Source organism: Fukomys damarensis, unplaced genomic scaffold (genome assembly GCF_012274545.1).
Source record: "Fukomys damarensis isolate Sample0158 unplaced genomic scaffold, DMR_v1.0_HiC HiC_scaffold_7, whole genome shotgun sequence".
NCBI classification, from domain to species: Eukaryota; Metazoa; Chordata; class Mammalia; order Rodentia; family Bathyergidae; genus Fukomys; species Fukomys damarensis.
The window spans coordinates 27,893,648-27,914,380 of record NW_022900919.1 but is presented as its reverse complement, the minus strand read 5'-3'; the positions used below and the strand labels follow the sequence as shown (position 1 = coordinate 27,914,380).

The window sequence follows — 20,733 nt, the reverse complement described above, 5'->3', positions numbered from 1 at the left end:
ACATAGATATTTTTTTTTTCTTTTAGAGATTGACTGCTTTTCCAACTTCCTCATGCTGCATGGTTAAACCAACCTCCACCTCCTCCTCTCCTCAGCTCAGCGAATGGACAGAGAAATAAGGCCTCTGTCAGAAAACTCTCCTGTCTGAAAGGGATGTTCAGGTGCTGGCCCCAGTGTTAGTCCTGATGTGGTCTTGTTCCACCTGAGAGTGGTGGGAGGAGGGATGTCATCTGCTGTCACATTCCTCCTTCTCCCATGAGTGAGGCTCCTGTATCTCTGACCGTGTGAGACAGAGACAGGTGGCAAAGGCCTCCCTGTCTCCTCCAGGGCCAGCTTGGAATAAACCTTTTTCCTTTCCATCAAAATACAGTAAATGGCCTCTCACGTTTCTGGGTGTTAGGGGCCAATAGCAAATGCCTGTGAAGGTCAACAGACTTGGTCGGGCAGCTACCATTCCTTAGGCTCACTCAGCAGGCCCACTCCTGGTGGCCTTGCCTCAGGCAGTCATGTGGCCACCCTCCGTGTCACTGACTATAGGGAACTTAAGTGGCGTTCTGGAGGGTCCCTTACCCCTTTCTTGACTTGAAGCCAAAGACAAGGCAGCCCCTCCTCTCCTCTCTAAATTGGAAGCTGTGAGGCTCAGGGCATTAGCAGTTTTCACTAAAGAAATTTCCAGAATATTTCAGAATATGTGTTCTGTTGTTCTCCTAATTGTTTTAGGTCTTCATTGTGCGTTGGGGTTTAAATACCAGTGACCAGGGCTCGGCTGCCAACCTTGACACATGGTGGATTGCAGTACCCACTGTGGCCTTCACACCCAGGCCATGGGCTGTTTTGCAGCTGTGGGATGCACACTCTGATGTTTGTAGCCAGTTTCTTCCCTTAGGTTTGTCACTGAACTTTTTATCCAGATTTTTACCATCAAGATCAGTGCTGTTGTGTGCGTCCTTATTGCTATTTGTGATTTCCTTCAAATAAATAGCTCTGTCATGGTTTATATCTAGATGTCCCCCAAAAGCCTTACGAGTTGATAGGTGGGCCTTTGGGAGGTGACTGGATCATGGGGGCATGATACATAGCTAAATGTGATGGTGGGAGGTGATGCCTGGTGGAGGTCACTGGGGCTGTGGCCTGGCAGGGTCAGTCTCCCTCCTCCTCCCTTGATTGTTCTCTGCTTCTTGCTGCCATGCCCTGAGCAATTTCTCCTCTGCCGTGCCACTCTGCCATGCCACCCTGCCTTAGAGCCAGCTATGGACTAAAACTTCTACAAAGTGTAAGCCAAAATAAACTTCTTCTTAGAGATGTGGGTGTCTGGTATTGTATCCCAGTGACAAAGAGAGTAACTAAGACAACCTTGAAAATGCATTTTAGGTCAAAGGTAAAGCCACTCTCTCTTTAATCAAAGAGTATCAAGTTTTGCACATGGGAAATGAAAACTAGTTAATCCTGCCTTCAAAAAGACGGCTCTGTTGTGGGGGGGGGCTTTATCTAAGAAAACCATCTGCACTAGAGAAATTCTTTTATTCTCTCTTCATTCCACCTGATAGGAGGAAATGTGATCTCCATCAATTCCAGGAAAATTGAATCGTTTAATGTTTACATTGAGGCCCTGGAGAATCGTCTCTGTCTGTCTCCTTCCCCCTTCCTCTTCCTTTCCCTCTCCCTCTCTTCCTCCTTTTCCCCCTCTCCCTTTGTTCCTCTCTCCCTCTCCCTCTCTTTTTCCTACTTACCTCCTGCTTCTGGTCTTCAGACAGCTGTCAAAACATGGCCTTCTGAAATCTGTCCTCTTGAGTCACCTGATTTCTGATACACAACATTCAGGTTTTGAGACTCAGCCTGTGGTGGTGTGAGAATTTATCAAGATTAGAGTAAGGACAGAGAAGAGTCATTGAATATGGAAGGTTAGAGAGCATCGGAGGAATCTCACTTTCAGGTCTTCATGAAGGCTTTCGTGTGCTATAGTCTGCTGATAAATTCTCATTTTGAAGACTCAGATGTGCTTTCTTGGGCTGTGTGGAAGAGCAGGAAGAGCATGTTGGAGCCTGGGCAGCCCTCATAGTGTCACTGAGCTCGGCTGGGTTGGAGGTCTCCTGGTTTTGTAATTATCGCAAGCGTCTGAGTTGATACCATGACATTCCTCATACACTCTCTGAATCTCCAGGGAAAATGGCCTCCAAGGTCCTCCCTGCAAAGGGTGAACCTGGGCTGAGAAAGCGCAGTGCCTACTCACCTGGTGGCCACCTAGGGGACCCGAGTGTCACCCTCATAGATGCAGCTCAAGGCCTCAGCCTTCTGCCCTCAGGCTGCTCCTAGTACTGAGCCCAGGATTGCCAAGAGCTTCACCCTGAATGCCACTGCTTTAAGTTACTGGCATCAAGTTCTCCACAGTGACCAGCCGCATATGCAAGAAAAAAACAGGAAGGACTTGGAACCTGTGTGTGTTGGGGAGGGGAACACAGGAGCCATCTAGACTCAGCAGGATGTGGCACAGGTTGTGGGGGGCAGCCTCCTGGTGGCCAAAGCCCATGGCAGTGAACCTAAACTACACCTGACGCCCCTGTGCCTCGGCCTCTAGCTATCTGATCCTGTCCTGGGCTGTGCATGTGGTGTGTTCCTGTGTAACTTGGGCATTGGAGTTGTCACTGTGGACATCCCTGTAATTGAGGTTTTTGTGGCAATTTCTGGTTTTAATCTTCAGTTGGCTTCCAGCCCGAGCTTCTGGTCACTATCACGAGGCTCCAGTTACCAAAGCACCCTGATTCAACACCATGTACTATCCCAAGGATGGTGTTTTGTGGAGTCAAGGTGACACTGACCTAGAAATAGGATAGGGAATGATGTGTCCAAAGGGGCCACAGAGCAGATCCTCACCTAGCAAGCCAGTGTACCACAGAATTAGGTTCCACAGGCAAGGATTGGATTTTGTTTCTCACTGAATCTTTGGTTGCCTGTGCTAATGGATCCTATGCCCATCAGGTCCTCAGGGAGAGGACAAATATGATCCAAGCCAGCCAGGTCTCCCTGAAAGAAGGGATGCAGGCCAGAGGTGGGAGGATACAGATGTTGGGCTCTGGCCCTTTGTCCTGTGTCCTCTGCAGGGGCGTCTGGCCCTGTGTTCACAGCCTCCTTCTGTGGTCTCTCCTGCCTATATTCTACACTACAGGTATGCACAAAGTATGGTGCCCCCTCAGATGGCCTGCTGAGATCCTGCTTCCCAGGCATGAGGAGAGGCTGGACTCTGTAGACAAAGGGCCCTTGGTGTCCCCCTCCAGGTCCACAACCTTCACACCACCACTGTCCAGGCAGTGGGCACAGCACCTGGTCCTGGACCCTTATGGCTCAGCCCTGCCTCCCCATCCAGGCTGCCCACTGGGGCCAGCTGGGGCTTCCACTCCCTGAACCTACTCTGGCCACCCCACCATTTGTCTCCGTGTCCTGCTTTCGAATATCCACAGCTCTGCCCCTAATGGAGTGGCACTCTGCTATCGTCCCCCAACTGCCAAGGGACTTCTCACAGCTCATCAGGCCCAGGTCCACATAGCTGTGTAGGACACGTGGCAGTCACCCATTGGGCAGGATCCTCTGCTGACACCACCAGGGTGTGAGCAGGAGCTACACGTCCCTGCAGACCCCCGGGCAGCACACTGCCATGCACACCCAGCAGGCACAGCACAGACGTCTGTGACCTTTCCTTCATGATTAATTGTAAAGCATTTCCTTCAGGAAGCCCACGGGATGCAATTAAAACTTCGCAGGGTGACCTTGGAGCTCAGTCCCCTTTCTTTCCCCCTTGCACAGCTAGCATGTAGCTGTGACTTCATACCACAGTAGTTTCTATCTTACAAAAGGGGAAAAGGAGGACTCAGGGAAGAGTTAGGATTTCAGGCATCCAGATGCTTGGCAGAGGTTAAAAGTACTTCACCTCCACGGTGGCCGGGGTCCCAAGAATTCCTGGGGAGGACAAGAAACTGACCAATACTGCCATTCTGAAGGCACCTTAACAGATGTGGAGAGTATAGAAATCTATGTATTATTGAAGAATTCTTTTTAATACGCTCAAGAACAAGCAATTTGTAAGCCTGTTTACATTCTCACCATCTGGGTGCATTCTGCCACCCATCTGTTTCATGTAATTATGTAATTATCAATATAAGGAAAGAATAGGTGATATAATTAACAAGAAAAATGCATACACACTGCAGTAGAGCGACAGGCATCTGTTGAATGGCTTTTTGTTTCTCTCCCTTCATTGTTAACTGTTTTCATCACACCCTCCAGGAGAGCTGTTTTGCTGGTATGGAGTCTCTCTCTCCTTTTTCTCTTTCTCTCCTACTTCTCTCTCCTTTCTTTCCTTCTCTCTCTCTCTTTGTTGTTCCTCCTTTTTCCTTCTTTCTCTTTTTCCTTTCCTTCTTTCTCCTCTATCCTTTTTGATTCTCTGTCTCTCCTCTCTCTCTTTCTCTCCCCCTCCCCACCTCGCAGGAGCAGGATTTTAAAAGTGTTGCAGGAGCTGAAACAACTTTGAAAGAAATGCATGTCCCCTCCTAGTGCTATGCACTCATCTCTCCCAGTTGTGGAGCCCAGAGAGTCATCTGCAGAGTATAGAGCCAGAAAGAGCTAGAACCCTAGGAAGATTTTAAGTGAATTATTTTAATTCAGGACAGATGGAAGGGCGGAGTGAGTACACGGCCCTCTCAAAGAATGTTTGTTAGAAAAACTGCTTTAGAAAAATTCCCATAACTTGGTGCTTTTGTTTTAACATCACGAATCAATCAATATGTGTTATTTTAGAAACAAGATGACAGTCCTGGGGAACTGGGTTAACTTGCACATGAGCCCACCGCAGTTTTCCCATGAAGTTTTCCTCAGTGTCACAGAGATGCGTGGGCACCTAGATGAAGCTCAGGCTACTCACACCGTGGAGCCCCCCACCACATGTGCCTGTGCTTAAGGACAGCAGTGGAGGGATGGAAGCCATCCACCGTCTGGCTGTGGAGTTTTCCCTCATGACTTAAAAGCAGTGGCAGGCCCATATTCATGAATATCATAATGACCACCATCCCTGTGACCGCCCCCAGCATCCCATTCCATCCCTGCTGATTGACCCTCAACTCAGTTCTCCAAAGGATAGACGCCCCCTCTAGACACTGTCCCCAGCAGCCTGCCAGTCACCAGCACAGACCACCGCTCTGACTAAGCCTTGTATTTTTGTCCCCAGATACACAAAGAAGGGGACCATGCTCAGGGCCTGTTTAGATGACCGTTGCCATTGGAGAGGAAGGCGGAAAGTCGCACAGTGACCTGTGCAGATCAGAATTCTTCAGGAGCAGGATGCACACTCCAGCTCCCCGCTGTGCTTTGCAGACTTCTTCCCCCGCTCTGGCAGGGATGCTGCCTTCCAGAGGGCTCCACCTGCCTCCTGTTTCAGGTGTGCATGGCAGGCAAGGTGTAGTCACTTTCTCATCACTGGGGACACAAAACCTCACACATACAACCTGAAGGAAGAGAGGTTTATTTTGGCTCATGTTTTAAAAGTTCCAGTCCGTGCGTGGTCAAATGGATCCGGGCAGAAGCGGCCTGGTAGAAGGGTCTGGCAGAGTAAAGCTGCTCGCCTCATGGCACACAGGAAGCAGAGAGGAGGGAGGAGCTGGGGAGGGACTTACACTTTTCAAGTCATGCCCTAGTGACCTCTCACTTTCAACCAACCAGAACCCACCTCCTAACACCAAGCCCGCTATAGCACCTCGTAATCCAATCACCTTCCCCGAGCTTCACTTCTGAGTGAGTGAGGCTTTGAGGGGACATTCTGACATAAAACCTAACACAAGGGATAGTTGAGAGAGGGGAAAACCCACGAACCACCCATAATACCATAATACCACAAGCCCTTTTAAACAATAGTTCTCATAAAAACAAAAACAAAAAAACCTCACAAGCTAGGACAGAGATCTGTTATTCAACCATTTTTCAACCATTTCTTAACTTTTGCCCTAAACTATGTATTTCCCACCCAAGCGGTGCTCTCACGCAGTGCTCACTCCGTGCCCTCTGCTGGATAATCACTTTGCATGTGGAGACCGTGCTGTGGCTGAGACACACGCTCCACACAGCGGCTGTGACAACCTTTTGGTGTCAGCTCCCGACCCCGACTCTGCTCCTGGTTAATATCTCAAGTGAGCCCCTGATAACAGAGAACCCACCCTCTTATCCCCCTCCACGGCTCCCCGTCCAGCAAGCCAGTGGCTAGTTTCCACCAAGGTTTCTCCTTGTTCCTGTGGACCACATAGAAGTCCTTACTGACTCCTCCACTCCATCCTCCAACTATCTGTATTTTAAGTTATTTCCTTTTTCCCCCTTAAAGCAACAGGCACTCCTAGAACAAACACATAAATGAAAATTTCTGGCATGCTGTGGGCAAGTGTTTTAAAGGACAGAATTGGGGACAATGTAGCTAGGCTGCTCAAGGGATTTTGTTGGTTTTGACTTTACATTTGTTTCCTTAATCCAAAATTAAAATTAATTGCAGCCATAACTAACTAATCCATTAAGGATTTTAAAGGGAAGAATACCATTTGCTTCCTAAAGAACCTTTCTTATGCCATTTTTAGGTTTAAAAGGTTTTTAACAATTATTCTTTGCATCAAAGAGTTCAGTTATAACTTTTAGCATTTCTTTAACAAAGAGCATAAGGTGATTGTTCTTCAAGAGAAAATTATTATAAAAGAGCTATTTACACAAATGTAGTCATGCTTAACTAAAAACCAGAAATTAAAAAATCCTTGTGTTTAATGCTGAACTATATTTAAAGCTTACATATTAAAGCTTACACTGAATGGTTTTTATTTAACCCTCAAAAGTGGCATCAGTTTTTCAAGTTGTAACTGTTGCTTAAAATGCTATTGTGTGATAAATGTTTAATGCTTTGGTGGTACACGGATGGCTTAAGATCCATTATTTATTGCACCTTTGCTCGCTGGCAAAGGTGACGATTTTAGAGCCACAGCAGTGGCGCACACACATTTATGCCAAGCTGATGGCTGATGGTGCGTTTCCTTACTGTAAATGTCAGTGGGTTTCATGTGTTGCTGCTGCTACATCTTGTTTGGAAGCCGCATGCCACACAGTTATGGAAAGTGGCAGATGGTGTCATTAACACAGAGCTGGGACTGTTTACGGCTGACATGCATGTGAGAAATTAAAAGTACGTGACCCATCTTCACACTGCAGCGTGATGTCGCCGTGAGGTGAGCGGTGTGAATCACAGCGTAACATGCCTGCCTCCTCCTCCCTCTTGCCCCTAGGGCTGCTGGAGTGGTTTGGAAACTACTTTGCATTTTAGTATCCACAGAGTGTTAGAAAGGGGCATCTTCCCCCAAGATTCCAGTTTCATTTTGCAAGTGAGCCTCAAATGCCCTGTAAGCCATAGCTGCACCAGGAGGGCACCTCACCAGTGGCCCCCAGTCCCCGGGACTCCTGCTGCTGATTAATGACAGCAGCTTTGCTAAGGCTGCTTGTGTTTGTTTTCATACCTTCAGCTATTTCAAATCCTGCTTTGGCTGGGAAACTTTCCACCAAGATCATGGAGTTGGTGCTCTTTTATTGCTATCAGAGTTACCAGGAATGGGTTCAGAGAGCCAGAGGAGAAGAAGGGATGTTTCTGAGCCAATTCTTTCCCACCGCGGGCTCCTCACTGCAGTTAGCAGCAGGAATGACCAAGGTCAGGCTTATGTGTTCTCCCAATAAAAGGTCCTGGAACTCAGGTTCAGTGGGCCATTCCAGGACTTTGGTCCTGCGCCCTTCCTGTGGCTTCCTCTGCTTCAACATCTGCAAGGCTCCCTTTTCATTTCAATTTAAAAAGAAGATGGATTTGTTTTATTCCTCCCTCTGAATCCTTCACTTGAATCAAGAGGCCAGTCTGTTGATTTTGACCAAATTCCTTTGAACTTTGTTTGCAGCCTTAGCATACTCTGTAGGAATTTTCAGAAAGGCTTATTCTTTCCAAACATTCTTTGTGCTGCTGCTTTTACAATAGGCTGGGCGAGCCTTTTGGTGTGCAAAATTTTAAAGTCATGTGAAAGAGAATACAGACCATTGTTTGCATTGAGATGAAAGAGAGATGCCTAATTTCTTCCGACTAAATCAGAGCCATACTTGGAGGCCAAAAGAAACGAGAAGGCTAATTAAAAAGGTGAACACTGAGCACAGAGGCCCCCACTAGACATTGTAGGTAGTCACATGGGATAGCTTACTTCCTGGGCCTGTCGGTGTGTGTTGGAAACATTGGAAAGCAAAACCAAAGCTGTGGTGGGTGGGTCGTGAGGCTGAAATGTTACAAGTGTAGAATTGCACACACTTGGACACAAGTTCTTGGCCAGGTGAGTCTTCTTTCTGAAAAGGGACCCAAGGCCAAAGTCAGCAGTCAACAGCCATGTCCCTAGCCTGACCAGTGACCCGTAGGAGTTCTCACCAGACCGTGTCCAGAGATTTGCCAAGTTGTATGGCTAATGGGAGGTGGCAGGGACAAGTGTCTGGCCGGCAGGCTTCCCTTCATCTTCTCTCCTGACCTCTGCTCCTCCCTGACTTCCTTATACTGCCCAGGCCCCTCTGTTCTGCCTCCTTCCCAGGCTGTGCACCCCCCAGCATGATCTGCACCCCACTCACAGGGACCAGCCTGTTCTTCAGCAGCTTGGTTACTTTTCTAAACCCTTGCCCTGGTTCTCCCTCGCATCCAGAATGTCATTCTCTTTCTTGTCCAGCTGAAAATATCTCCTTGAACCTTAACTCCAGCTCAGTGGTCACTTTCTCCAGGAAGCCTTCCCTGACTTTCCCTGCTGCTAAATGAATGCTTACTCTCTAATTTGCTGCATTTTGGATTCATTTGTTATATTGCAGTAGCTTCCTGATCCTCTGCCCTTCTCACTCATCCTGCATTTTATGTATTGTTTGTGTCCCTATATAGTAAAATTTCCTTAAAACGAAAACTGTCTCATTCACACCTCAGCACATGGGCCAGTGCTTGGCACGTGGTAGATACTCTGTATGTATTTGTTAAATTGAAATTGTTGTATTAAGCTCTATATTAACAATGTGATGGTAGAATTTTAGGATACTGAATAGGTCATCAGACTCCCTTAGAACTGTTCCACGCATGTGCTTACCTTTTCCACCAACAAATTAGACTTCCTTTGTTGCTAGGGTTAAAGAAAGGACAGCAGGCCACTTGTGCTAGAGGTCCATATTTCCAAACTAAAGCCCAAGTTGTTTACATATGAATTCTGACCTGAGAAATCGGAAGAGAAACCAAATCCTATAAGCCAATGAGATTTTGTCTACCTCCCTATGAGGTCACCTTGAAATGATGTGGGGCCCACCCTCCAGCCCCAGGGAAGTGCAGAGGCTCACTAGTGGCCAATGATTTCGCCAGTCAGGCCTGGGAGATGAAGCAGCCATAGGAACTGCAAGCAAAGGGGCTTGGAGGAGTGCATCCCGGTGGTTGCAGAGGTGGAGGGGCGAGAGGGTGGTGCATCTGGGGAGCAGAAGACACTAACAACCCGCCCATCTCCACTCAGGGCTCTGCGCATCTGGCCCTTCCTGACTCCTCTCTTTGGGCAACAAACTCAAGATCCAGGAAGCAAACTGTTCTGAGTTCCATGAGAATATCAAACCTAAGGCCACAGATCCTCCAACTCATGGCCTGTTGGGCAGAGGCAAAGAGGACAACGCAGGCTAGTGATGAGCTTCAAAATGGATGAGGACTGAACTGAGGGAGACCATGTCAGAATGGAACTGAGTCATAGGACACAGAGCAGTGCCACAGAATACATTGACCCGGGAGAAATCCTTATATTCGGTGCTAGAAATGTTCTTTGTGCAAGGAGGGAGAGGAAGACAGGTTTGGGGGACTTTGGATATTTCTCCTTTTGATGTACTTTATGTGGGAGGACAGTTTTTGCTCTTGGGTACCTATATGAAAACGCCATCACTTCCAAAGCACACTATCAAATAGGAAGGCTGCTATCCCTCCCTGTGAAAGGTGTTCCAGGGCTGGGGATTTAGCTTAGTGGCACCATACCTGCTTCGCAAGTGCAAGGTCCTGAGTTCGATCCCTGGTACCAAAAAAAAAGGAAAAGTGTTCCAACCTCCAAGGCTGCACTCATATCCCACCCAGCACAAGTGCTTTTTTCAGGGGGACAGAGGATTGAAAATGATTAGGTAGCCAGTGTGTGCGTGTGTGTATGTGCACGTTTTAAGAGATACCTATATAGCTGGGCCTGGCAGCACAGGTCTGTAATCCCAGCATCGTGAGGCTGAGCAGGAGGATTACAAATTCAAGCCCAGCTTGGGCGATTTAGCATTAGCACGACTCTGTCTTAAAATTTTTCAAAAAAGATGTGTGTGGCTGGGGAGTACTAGAGACATAGCTCAATGCAAAAGCCTCTGCTCCACCACACACATATCAGACAGACAGACAGACAGAATAAAGTGATAGTTTGTGCTTTCAGACAGTGCAAGTCAGGTAACTGGTTGTGTAAACTGTTTCCCTGCTGTCACTTTCTTCCTGTCTTGCCCTCTGTGCTTAGCCCAAGAAGTCCTCTCTCCAGCTTGTGGCTGACACCATCTTTAAGATGCTACCAGCATGGCAGCTGAATGGCAGGCAGGCTCTATCTCAGCAGTGCAGAGTGCAGAGTCTCATAGCATGTGTGTGGATGGGCCCTGGAGCGAGGACTCACAAACCCTGGTGTCCCTGCAGCCCTCAGCAGCCTCACTTGCCGTATTTGTACACAGAACAAAGTCACTGTTTTTCCAATGATTATTAGAACTACTTCTTCAGAGCTGTTTTTAATCAAAAGCAAATGAATTAACCACCTAGCACGTCAAGTATGAGACACCATCAGGTGTAAGATGTGCCTTTATCTTACGTTACATTAAGAAAAACAGTAACCAATTAAACAATGAGACAGCATCTGCAAAAGAATCCTGAATGGATATGAATCAGTCGTGTAAGTCATCGCCCTGAAATTTCTTTCATCTGTTCAGAGAGGGGTGGCAGTTTATGTTGTTTCAATCCCATTATCTGCCTGCCGAAGAGAACGTTTTTTGCTTGTGTCCTCAGTAACCGAATTTAACATGGCTTCACCTACCTGTGGCCGTCTGTCACCCTTTATTTGTTCCTGGAAAGCACTCAAATCCTTGCATTGCAAGAAAATATGAAATTACTGTCACTCCTCCAGTGGCTAATATTTGCTCTACTAATATCAAATTCGTACCCTGCTGTTCAGTTTCTGGTCCTTTATGGCAACAACAATAAGTGTTTATTTCAATGCCAAATCATGCCGCAATCTTTTTGAAGACATTGTCAGGAGCAGTTAAACTTAACACATTTTGTATACATAACACACACGACTCTCAAAGCGATGACAGTGAGCAGCTGTGACCCAGTCATCCACTCACGAGTGAAGACAGCTGTGTCACTACTGCTGCCCGGCTGCCTACAACTACTGAGATGCCATTGGCTGCAAAACTGAGCTTGGGAATGCTAACCTGGATAAAATGTGCAAACTGGAAGGGCTGAAATTCAGTAAAGCCACTCAGTTCAACTTCCAGCCCTTTTTCTGATAGAAATGTTCTGTGGTCACAAGTACAAAGGCCGATCATTTTGCTGATTTTTCCTTTTTTCTTGCTTTTTTGAGACAGGATCTCGCTCTGTAGTACAGGTTGGCCTTGAACTCACTATGTAGTCCAGGCTGGCCTCAAAACTCATTGTGCATGGTGATCCTGCCCTAGCTTTCTGAGTGCTGAGACTACAGGCGTGTGCCATTGCACCCAGCTTTGCTGATAATTTTTTTTTTTTTTTTTTTTTTTTTTTTGGTTCCAGGGATTGAACTCAGGACCTTGCGATTGCTTAGGCAGGTGGTGGAACCACTGAGCTAAATCCCTGGCCTGATAATTTTAATGTTTTAAAACATCTGCAAAATTATTATGACAGCTGGGCAGAAAATATAGGTATAGGAGCAAGGAGAGATGGCATAGGTAAGAGAAACAGGAGAAAATGCAGATTAAAGGAATTAACTCACTATAGTTTAGAGACTAGGAATTGTGCCCAGTACCCACTCTTTCCTTTAGCCTTTGTAACAAGATCTTGATTTTGTTCAAGGCAGCACTGCACCCAACTGAGAGAATACTTTCCCTATTCTCCCTTTGTCTGCCATGAGATAGAAGTCATTGGGAGGGGAACTCTGGGAAAGCCCAGCCAGAAGTAAGACCTTTTTCCTTCCTGCTTCCTGGATGAGGCTGTGATGTCTGGACAGCAGCCATCTGGCCCATCCCACGAGGTGGAAGCCATGCAGGAGGATGAGGTGGGCAGGTAGAAGAACCCCAGATCTCCGGTCATGTTGTGGCACTGTTTCAATAGCCCTGGGTTGTATATTTCCGCTTGCTTTTTACATTTGTGAGAAATTATCTTTCATCCTGTTTAAGCTGTTAACCTTTAAGGTTGCCTGTTACATGCGGCAGAGCTCAACTGTAGTGGATCCAGAATCTTCCTTCTTCAACTAGGATCCAATTTAGTGAGAGAAGACAAGAATCTGGGCAGCACCCACTCCTTGTTTGGAGTAATGTGGAGGTTGTAAAGGAATTAAAAGGCATGATCATTCCTTAAAGAAATGACTTCCTGTAGATAGTATTACTAATAATCTTGCAGAGACAAAAGCAAGAGCTCCATCCACTTTCTGAACACTCAGGGAGCTCTCCAAGTGTGCCTGGTGCAGCAGTGGTCATGCAGTGAGCCCCACACCGCATGGCTTTGAGCACCTCTTTCCAGTGTCCCTGAGTCATTGTTACCCTCAGTAGACACCACAGACACAGCAGTTTGCATTCATGGAAGCCCTAGAGCTATGAAATTATGGGGGGGCTCCCACCGCCTCCAACCAAAAGGAAGGTAAGAGAATCCTTCCTAAAGCAAGACCCCAAGTCACAGCTTGACAGGTCTCCCAGGAGATAAAAGGGGTTGGTGTTCGTATCTACCTTTGGGCCTTTAAAATACTTTTAGTAGAAAGGCTTTTTCTCATTGCACTTTGGGGATTGGTTGGGTTCCAAGAGTCTGTGCCCCTTCCCTTTGCTTATTTGGTAAACATTGCAGCACTGTTTCAGAGAGGGCTATTTATGAACTCTGAACTCTGCAGACTGGCCAACCCTTGCAGCCCAGTCAATCTGTCTTCATTTGTTTTGTTCAAATTGGAATAATGCAGGATCTCAAAGGGAAAAGAGAGAATGGAGACGCACAGAGGAAAATTACATTCATCAAGCAGGAGGCAGCTTATTAAGGATTTCAGAAATTTTATTCCTAATGAGTTTGAGTCTCTCCCTCTTCCATTTCCCTGCATGGACAGAGATCCCTTTGAAGTTCTTGGGAGCTTTCTGCAAGAAGAAAACATATACACATGGGTGTTCGCTGAAAATTGAACTCATTGTTTTGCCCTTTTTAAACGTATGTTTCACAGATTTGCCTTTCATATGGAGAATGGCAGTGAGGATGTGCAATTTTACCTCGTGTAATATCTTTGCCTGAAAAGCTCAAAGTACTGTATCTGTAGATATTTTTTAATGAACTGTTCCCATGTTTGCCACTGAGGAAAGCAGAGGCTGGTGTAATTTACTTCCATTTTACACCTGAGGAAACTGATATTTAGGGACTAGAGGCTCAGAATCTCAACCAGTAGCAGGATTAGGAAAACAAACCCAAACTTTGCCATCAGGCTAATGACATCCGGTCTAATCATCTGGGAGGCTGATTGTCACCTCAAAAGGCTAATTGTCATTAGAAAAAAAATTCACCATAGTGCCATGCTCCATTTTAATGTAAACCTGGCATGTATTGGTGGCATCATTTATATTCTGGCTGCTAATTTACTAGCCTATTTATAGTTTTAGTGACTTCTGCTTTTGAATTTATTGCTGAAATTGAGTTTTAGTATTGCTTTTGTCATCATTCTAACACATGCTAAATGTGAAAGGGAACCCAATCCAGATGTAGAAACACAGAATTCAGGTTTATCAGCTCGGGTTACATTTGATGAATTTTTTTGTGCACACACAACAGATAATAAACATGCATAAAATCAAAAGCTATTGATAAATATATGTGAGTTATGGCATAAACTCAACTATCAGATTTAATCCTATCTAGTTCTAAATGTATCCAGATCATTCATTTGGCTACTTAAGGAACTGGGAAAAATCCACTAAAACAATCTTAGTAGTAGAAATGGCATCAGCACCCTTTCAAAGGGGCGTGTAAGATGCAAATTTAATGTACTTATTCTTTCACTATCAAATGGCCCAAAATACATTGAAGAATTGTTCAGGTGAAATAAAACAAATGCCTCAGAAAACCAAGACCCAGCCCCTGACCCCAAGGAGCAAACAAGCCTAGTTGGAGTGTGGCAGACAAACAAAATGAGTAAAAGTGAGCCAGCCCCCTGCCAGTGACTCATCCCTCACAGGGCCTGTCTGCCTTCTGTTCTCAGAAGCTCACAGGAAATGACAGATAAAGGGACGAAAACTGAAATGCTTTGCTTTGCTCACTGCTATCCCCAATTTTCTCATTGCAGCCCCTCTCCCTCCCACCTGAACTTTCCTCTTTGTTTCCTTCCGCCCCGTCCTGTCCTCCCCATTCCTCTGCCCCTAGAGCTCTGCTCTAGAATTTCCTGACAGGTGTAGCCATCACATATTATCACCTCTCTCAGGGATGGAATTTTTTTTTCTTTTTGGTACCGGGGATTGAACTCCGGTCCTTGAGCTTGCAAGGCAGGCCACCGAACCACTGAGCTAAATCCCTGGCCCATCTAAGGGATGGAATTTAATGTTTGTACTTTAAACTCATTGCAGGGGCTGAGGATTTAGCTCAGTGGTTCGGTGGCCTGCCTTGCAAGCACAAAGACCACAGAGTTCAAGCCCCAGTACCAAAAAGAAGAAAAAAATAATAATAAACTCATTTCGAGAGTCAGCATGAATTTTTTCCCCCATTAAGTTTATTGGTACATTTAAAGCAAACAATACAGTTACCTTTGTCACTGGAATCTTGTAATTTATGTGATATGTCTTGGATTTTTTTTTTTTTTTGTGGTACCAGGGATCAAACTCAGGACCTTTTGCTTGTGCAGCACGTGGTGTCACCACTGAGCTAAATCCCTGGCTAGTCAGCATAAATTTTAAGGAACATTTATTTTAACTGAAAAGGTCAGCCTCTACACCATGATATATGAGTTATTTCGTCTCGCTGGGATATGTGTTGATATCTATGCTAAAAATAACCTCTTTGTGTAAATTGCTAACTTAGGCCAGGCACGGTGATCCACACCAGTAAATCCTAGATGCTCAAGAGGCTGAGTCAGAAGGATGTCAAATTTGAGTCCCACCTGGACAACTTAACAAGAACTTCTTTCACAATAAGAAATAAGAAGGGCTGGTGTGTAGCTCGGTGCTACAGTACCCCTGCATTCCATTTCCAAAAAAACAAACCAAAAACCTTAGTGTCATTAGAAACTGGAATCAGAAATGTCTGGAAGGGCTGTAGAGGTCAAGAGCCTGGTTTTCTACCCTCCTATCACTGGTATAACATACAGCCAAGTGGCCTTATAGTCCACTCTATTCAATCTTTGAAATCACTTACTAAGGCACATTCAATTTTTGTCCATAAAATGTGAGACAATAGGTAGGGCTTTTATTACTTTATTGTTAAGGAAGTCAGGACCCAAAGAGGATCATGAATGCATGGCCCATGTTTGGTGGGTGGTCAGTGGAGAAGAGGACACGCTTTCGTGACTCACAGGGTCTTCCATCCTTGTTTTCTTTTCCCTTGAAAATTTGGGACATGAAGGAAGGAAATATTCTGCTTTCATTAAGAAATGGCCTGTGCTTTCTGCTTAAGGCGAAAATCTTTTCCAGAACAGTAGATATACTTCTCATTTGTAACTGTCACTGAAAAAGGCTGGGAAAAATTTCCAGGCTGGGAAAAAATTTTTGAGACTTTAAAGACCTTATCTGATAATTTTAAAAAGGTGATTTTTTTTTTCAGGTCAGAGATTTCATCGTACCTGATGTTGCATATGTTTTTAATTAAAACTTGGGCAGAAAACTGAATTTCCCATGAATCATTGAGATACCCGGTCACTCTCTCGAGACAATGCCAACACTGGTAGTGATAACCACCTCTTGATACCCCGAGGCCACTTTGTGTGTTCTGCAGTTGGAAAGGTGATTTCTGAGGCTGGGCAGCTGTTAGTGTTAAAGCTATTGTGTGGGAAACAAAAGCCGTTCTGTTCATCCCTCCCCAGCTGCCTTTGTGGCCTTGACACTGGAGCTGTTTCATACATGCGGTATAATTCTTTACCAGGGAGTTTCATTACAGTCCATGTTTCAATGTCAGCTTCCACTTCTGGCAGCAGAGGGGATACCTGAGATACCTGATATAGCAGGAAGCTGGGTTTCTGACCCCTGTCAAGATGTTTACATATAAGCTCTGTTCATTAGACCTGCAGTCAGATGCCACCATAAGCGCTTCTGTGCTTCCTTCCTTCCTTCCTTACCTTACACACTACACTTGAGGCTGGCTAGAGTGAGTATCCTGTCAACTGCTGGTCTTGGGAAATAATCAGAGCACAGTGCACTGAGATGCTCACATGGAGCAGTATGAAGTAGGTTTCTTGCACAATTCTGCATTGACCTGACCTGGGAAATTCTCATAAAGCCAATCAGAACCAACATTTATTTAAAGAATGTGTACCTTTTCACCCAAGGTATATTTGTTATTTTAACTTAGAAAGCATATCACTGTATGAAGTTTTCAGTTGCATACTGTCTTAGTTATGTTAGTCTCATTGCTGAAAGAAAATACCCAACACCCAAAGTTAAAGGGGGAAAGGTTTATTTACCTTACAATCTGTAGAGATTTCAGTCCATAATCGGCTGACTCCAAGGCAGGGAGGTACATGGCAGAGGGGCAACAGTTCATAGCGAGTGGAAGTTAGCAAAAGCAACAAGTGACCTTGCAGCATCTTTCTGCCCCTTTTATCTTATCCAGGCTATTGGGGTTAGGGTGGTGCCAAACCAATTAGTGAACCGATTTAGTAATCACACACCCTTAATCCCAGGTCACACACTCTAGATTCAGTCTCTTCTAAAAAAGCCCTATGACTTCCTGAGGCTTTGAAGGAAGAGCTAAACACAAATTATAACACATACAAAAGAAAATACTGGCCTAAACAATCAAGGCAATTTAGCTTTATCATCCTTTCCACCTTTCACTCCTTCCTGGGCTGTCCTTTGCTAGGTTATTCTGTTTCTTTCTCACCTCATAGATATTCAGTCTAGACATATGATTTGTACTTGTATTGCTTATCCCCACCACCACCAGGGATTGAGCTCAGGACCTTGCACTTTCAAGGCAGGCACTGCACCACTGAGCTAAATCTCTGGCCCTGGCATTGCTTATTTTCAACTACTCTTCTTGGACTTCTTCCATATCACAACAAGAACATACCTCTGTTCCCTCTCATCAGAAAAGAGAAATGTGAGCAGATCTAGAATCTGCAGGCTAGAGCCAGATACAGTGGAATGAATCCAGCTTTGGGTCTTTCACCTGATCCAGAACTGCTAAATAAGAATAAGTGACGATTGATAAACAAGAAAAAGTGACAGTTGCTTCAGGCCAGTGCATGTGGGAGTGATTTGTTAGGCAGCATTCTGGTGACAATGTCTGACTGATGCATGTTAATGATATAACTGAAGATTCCAAAGGTAGCACAGGCTGCATGTCAGTTTTGAAAGGAATCCCTGTTCTGTTTTTTAGTGAATCTCTTGGGGCTTCAACCCGGGATGATTTTCCTCTTGGTGGCATCGTGACTCTAGCCATTTCAGCCTCCACAGCTATACCTCTGTCATCTGGAAAGCAAGAAATCTTCTCCAACCATCATACAAATGCCCTGGGCTTTTACTATGATTAAGCCAACCTAAGCCACGTGTTCCTCTTAGCCAGTGGCTGAACAAGGAGGGTGGGATTATGCAACTTGACTTAACATAACCCAAGTTGTCTCTTTCAAAATCCATGGTGTGCTGAATTAACAGTGGCGGTGGGAAGTAGAACAGATGCTGAGAGACACCAGCAATGTTAATTATGGACAGAGTCCAAAATCTTCCAAATATGCTTTAAATTCCTATTAATACATTATGTGATTCAAGACATTTTTCTACTTCCTTGTTGCTAGGCTCTCTAGAGCCAGAGAGGGATTTATCCTCTTGATCTCAGGTGTTACCTAGTAAAAGGCAAAGGCCACATTTATGCCACCACAGGCATGGAAAGTGACTGGGAGCACATATTAGAATAGGACTTTGCCATAAGCCTAATGAAGTCCCAATTCCTAGAATCTCAGGATTTTAAGGGGGAAAAAAGTATGTCTGACCTACTAGAATGTAGAGGCTTTTGACCTAGAGGGTCAAAGGAATGATTTAATGACAATAAAATGGAGTAGTGGAAAGATAAGGGCCTTCACACTGACTTCTTTCTGGCCTCTGTTGCTTCTGAAGAAAAGTCAGCCGTAGTTCCTATTATTGTCCAGATGCACAGAAAGCACCCAATAAAAAATGTGTGTTTAATAAATGACTTGGAAATTAGAACTGAGGTTTTTAGGCGTGTAGTATGACTTTCAAGAATACCTTCCCACCTCTTTATAAAACCCTGCTTTATACATCAAAGGCTCCCATGGCAGCCTCTTCAGCAAAGATAACCAACCAAATAACTAATCCAGGTAATTTGGGCAAACATAGATGTTAAAGGAATTAGTTACTTTCTGTGCTTCTGAGTCCTTCCTCACCCTGAGGTAGATGAAGGATTGAACAGCCTTTCGTTAAACACATTTATGACATTGAACAAATGTTTGTCTTTCAACCAATGTTTTTCAGCACCTACTGTCCATAAGGTACTGTGTTAAGTAGAGTGAAGGAAATGAAGAGATAATGCTAATCTTCAAATATCCAACTAATACAATTTAATTTTCATCCAGAAGTCTTGGGAAACTTTGGACATAAGGAAAGACTTGGGACCTTTTATGGAACAATTCTCAATGAATACATAGCTTGACTGTCTTCTTGTGGGATTATTTCCCTTGCTGATTCTATCCTTCAGGAGGTTAGGTTTTTATGAAATATCTCTCAGCAATAAGGCACACATCTGTAATCTCAACTACTTAGGATAGTGAGGCAGGTGGATTGCAAGTACAAGACTAGACAGACCAACTTAGCGAGACCTTGTCTTGAAATAAAATAAAAGGGTTGAGGATATAGCACAGTAGTAGAACACTTGCCTAGGATGGATTATGCCCTGGGTTAAATTCCCAGAATTAAAAAAAACCCCAAAAAACTAATATCCAAATCAAGCATGTAATCATCTTTAAAATACCTTCCCATATACTTCACCATAGCAGTTGCATGGGAATTATTAGGTTTGATTTGCCAGGAATGTCATGGTTAAATAATTCCACACAATTACTGCTCTGGGGGTGCTGACTCAGCCAGATTGCCTTCAAGTCCCCCTTTCTCTCTCTGTGTTTTTTTCCAGTCGGGTTATGCCTTGAACCACACAAACAGAAAGCTAACATTGGAACCTAAAATAACTGTCAATGCCAGGATTGTTGTGGTTGGTGCCTCCAGTGTTGGAATTTCCTTCCTAGAGACACTGGTGTTTTGGTGAGTTGTTCTGTTTTATTTACCTATTTATTTATTTTTATTTTATCTCATTAATTAACTTGGTTGTTTTGCTGTACTGAGAATTAAACACAGGGCCTTGTATATGGTAGGTAAATGCTTTATCCTTGAGCTACATCCCTAGCCTCTCTATATTGTTTTTAAATAATATAAATTCTTTTTCTATACCTGAAGAGAGCCCCTTTAGAAAACAGATAGTTTGCCACCCAACACCCTTGCCTATGTGGACTCATAAATCCATGAAATATTCTGGATGGAGAGAGGGAACAAACTGTAGTCCCCCAGGCCAAATCTGTCTTATACACGTTTTTGTGAATAATGCTTTTTAAAAAATGTTTTCATGCTATCATGGCAGATTCAAGTAGCTATGACAGACGAAATAGCCTCTGAGGACTGAATTAGGTACTTCTGTCCCTTTCCAGAAAAAGTTTGTTGATCCTCTCCTATGTGTTTCCCTTACTGGCCCAATCAAAGGAATCACCTAGAGCATTCGTTGAAGATGTAGATTCTCAGAACCCGCCCCAGAGTAGCAGAGCCAGGAACTCTAGGTCAAGGAGTCTGGCATCAGGCAGGTTTGGGACCTGGCTTTGATTTTAGGCATCACAAACAGGCATTCATCTGGAAATGGCTTCCCAGCCAGGACCTCTCCTCCACCCCTGTATTCTGGACACCAGATATCGGGGTAAAAATCCTTCAGGGAAGACTGAGCCCTTCACCTCCCGCTGACGTTCTCTCATGATTCCTGCCACGTTAACCAGGCTTCCTTGCTGAGCCCGTATTCCAAGTAGGAGATACCCAAGTGTTCCCATTCCCATTCTCTCTCTCTCCATCTGTTCACTGAACGCCAGCATCTCTTTACCAGGCTGAAACCCAAGTTAGAGCCCCCTGAATTTGGGATCACGCCCTAGCCTCACTAGCACCTGATAAGAAACCAATGTGCATTACTTAACTTCTCGCAGACCTGATTCCCTCATTTAC

General features: G+C 44.9%; 1 protein-coding gene across 12 annotated transcripts in view; it reads left to right on the top strand.

Annotated features, from left to right (window-relative positions):
- The window catches only part of Cfap61 (cilia and flagella associated protein 61), a 229,134-nt gene that overhangs the window by 110,426 nt on the left and 97,975 nt on the right, over positions 1-20,733 (top strand). For 9 of the 12 annotated variants that reach the window (XM_010634190.3, XM_019208934.2, XM_010634189.3 and 6 more), the window contains one exon: positions 19,610-19,737. The exons of 1 other annotated variant lie outside the window; for it this stretch is intronic. In XM_010634190.3, coding sequence (XP_010632492.2) covers positions 19,610-19,737 — 128 coding nt within the window. Of the gene's footprint in view, positions 1-5,215; positions 5,426-16,072; positions 16,252-19,609; positions 19,738-20,733 lie in introns of those variants that run through there. 2 more of the 12 variants (XR_782193.3, XR_782192.3) reach the window with 2 other exon arrangements.